The following is a 2,790-nucleotide window of genomic DNA, read 5'->3' on the forward strand; positions in this document are numbered from 1 at the left end:
ATTCATACATGTCTTGAGGAGTTGAAATGTCGTATTCTAATTACATGGGCATACTTCACCCCATTAACTTATATGATCTGTCTCATGTGAAGCACCTGAACTCTTAATTTTCTACAATTAGCTAAAGGGTGTAGCTTGGATTAGCAAGCTACCCACTACACTATCTAATGTCTCATCAGACTCTTAGTTCCAACCATAAAGGTGACATTCGAATTATGTGAAAAGAATCAAAATTAAAGCAATTAGGCCACTGTTTAAAAATAGAAATTGAACCTAAAGTGCTTGTGATCTCCTACCAAAATTATTAGTGTCCATAATAACAATAACAATATGCGAAGCGACACCTTGTTCACAACTTTAGAACGTCTCTTTCAATATCTTTGATGAATCGTGTGCTATGTAGTGCTCCTAATAAACACGGCATGCTAATTTTAACTCATTTGTGAAATGAGGAATGACGTAAATTAAAACGCTAAATTATTCTTCGTCACATTACATGAATTTCTTATAAATATTTATCGGAGAATAAAATAAAAAATTAAAATAAAGTTTGACTAGTGTGAATGAATAACACTTGTCATTTGATTACATATTATGTAAAGATTAAAGTTAGATCATATAATTCAAAATCATCAAATAATTTCTCTTGTTGAAATTTAGTGCATGTTATAATACACTTCAACACATAATAAAGATTATTCTTTTTGCAAGAGTACATTGGAGATAACAACTTATGAATTCCAAATTTGAATTTCTCTTGTAAGGGAGAGTTTCAATATAAGCACCATTAGGAGAAAAAAAATTAAGAAGAAAAAAATAAAATAATTTTTTTTATAAGTTAAAATGAGTTATTCATTAGTTAATTAACAGATATTCTCTTATTTTTTTAAAAATTATGAGAATTTTTATAAATTAACTTATAAAAAGTTTATTTTAACTTAAGAAGAAACTCATCTCATAATTTTTTTTAAAGTGTTTTTAAAGAAACTTATCCAAACAAATTTTAAATACGGTCATAATCAACTTATGAATTTTTACTTCTAAAAACAATAGATGAAAAACTTTTATAAAAGTTAAATACACAAGTTAATCTTAATTTATGAGAGAAATTTTATTCATTTAGTTTTTTAGTTAACTATTTATGGAGAAGATTAATTATCTCTATAAGTACATATTATCTCCTTTCTTTAGACTCATGTATAAATAAAAATAACATTTTATATTAATTTTAGTTGCATATCATTTAATTTTCTTAATCTCAAGTTAAAAGAAAAGGTTATTTATAAAATGTCTTTCATTAAAATTAAATAAAAGATGTTTTAAGAATGATATATTGAGAAAATAGTTAAATTTAATACTTATATCTAACATATAAAATCAGATCACTTCTTTACTTATATACGAGTATGTACCTTTCATATGAGGTTAGAATTAAGATACATGATGATGATAATTTCATTCAAATGATGCAACCTTGTTGTCATGTAATTAAAAAACTTGACATGATGATGGGATTCCCAAAAACTCATAACATCCCACTTGTGTTTTCCATTTACAAGGCTGAACCAAATCAATTAATTAACATCAACAACCTGAAGATTATGAGCAGAAACAGTGGTAGCGATCCTTTGTTGCGAAGAAGAGTTTTCTCTCTGAGAGGGGCTTCTCCAAAATCCACTGCCATAAAACCTCTCCCACATCTCCTCCTCCAACTCCACCACCTCCTTGTCCTTCTCCACCGAGCTCCGGCTCCGCAGCACCGCCACGTCACTGCCGTCGTCGCTGCACAGCGGGTAAACCCGCCCGGCGCCGACGATGTCATCACAGCAGCCGCACGTGCACCGCGGCCGTGACGGGATCGCCGCCCCTTCCTCCATGCTGATCTGCAGGCGGCGGCGGCGGCGCTTCCTTCGCAGCGCCTCCTGGCACAGCTTCGCCGGAACCTTGTAAATCGCCAGGTATATAATGTTGGCCAGGCCGAACGAGAAGCAGCAGCACACGGCGGCGGTGCCGCCCACCGCCTCCCCCATGAGCCGCGTCCCCGCCTTCCGGTAGCTCTCGCTCTGCTGCAGCAGCAGTGGCTGTCGCCGGTGAGACGCCACCGTCGGAAGAATTACCTTTTTCGACATAACTGATTAACTGTTAACGGAATAATAACTTTTTGTAACCGTCTAACAGAACCTGTTATGAATAACTAATTATTTATTCCTCAAAAAAGAATGGACTCTAGTGTTCTTCTGCTATATATCCCTTCTTTCTCAGCACCAAATGATCATCCACACATTGTTCACGTGTGGATTCCTTAATATTATGAAGAAAGAAGGGAGAAAAAAGGTTGGATCAGAGTACGGTTTTATTTTCTTCTTCCATGTCCGTAGCCATGGCGCAAGGGGGCATAGGGTCAAGAAAGTTATATAGGAAAAGACCCAATTTGATTTTTTGATGCCAAATTCCACTTTGGTAGATAAATAACCTAATATTAGGAGAAGGGATAGAGGTGTTAATTATGGGTGATTTTTTTTTAAAAAGTTATTTTGGGTTTGGAGTGAGTGGAATTTGATGGAAATAGCTCTTAATCTAGAAATAGATGACGCAAGGCAGCTCAAAACTTTTCTGTTAAGAAACTAAGGCAGACCATACGGATATAGAATATAATATATTGGAGAGGTGGCAGAGGCTTCGTAATTGGGCTGCATTGTTGCATTTATTTTTGGCATTAGGTTCATCCTAATGAAGATCATATATCAAAATGTAGTTGCAATTTTTTATTTTTGTTGAGAAACATAGTTG

The 2,790-nt window shown here is 34.7% G+C and overlaps 1 protein-coding gene across 1 annotated transcript; it reads right to left on the reverse strand.

Moving 5' to 3' along the window:
- Nucleotides 1-1,574: 1,574 nt before the first annotated feature.
- LOC102665591 (uncharacterized) lies at nucleotides 1,575-2,129 on the reverse strand. The gene has a single exon (XM_006575198.2). It carries the CDS (start codon nucleotides 2,127-2,129, stop codon nucleotides 1,575-1,577), a length of 555 nt encoding a protein of 184 aa, XP_006575261.1.
- Between the last annotated feature and the right edge of the window lie 661 nt (nucleotides 2,130-2,790).

Source organism: Glycine max, chromosome 2, assembly GCF_000004515.6.
Source record: "Glycine max cultivar Williams 82 chromosome 2, Glycine_max_v4.0, whole genome shotgun sequence".
Lineage (NCBI taxonomy): Eukaryota > Viridiplantae > Streptophyta > Magnoliopsida > Fabales > Fabaceae > Glycine > Glycine max.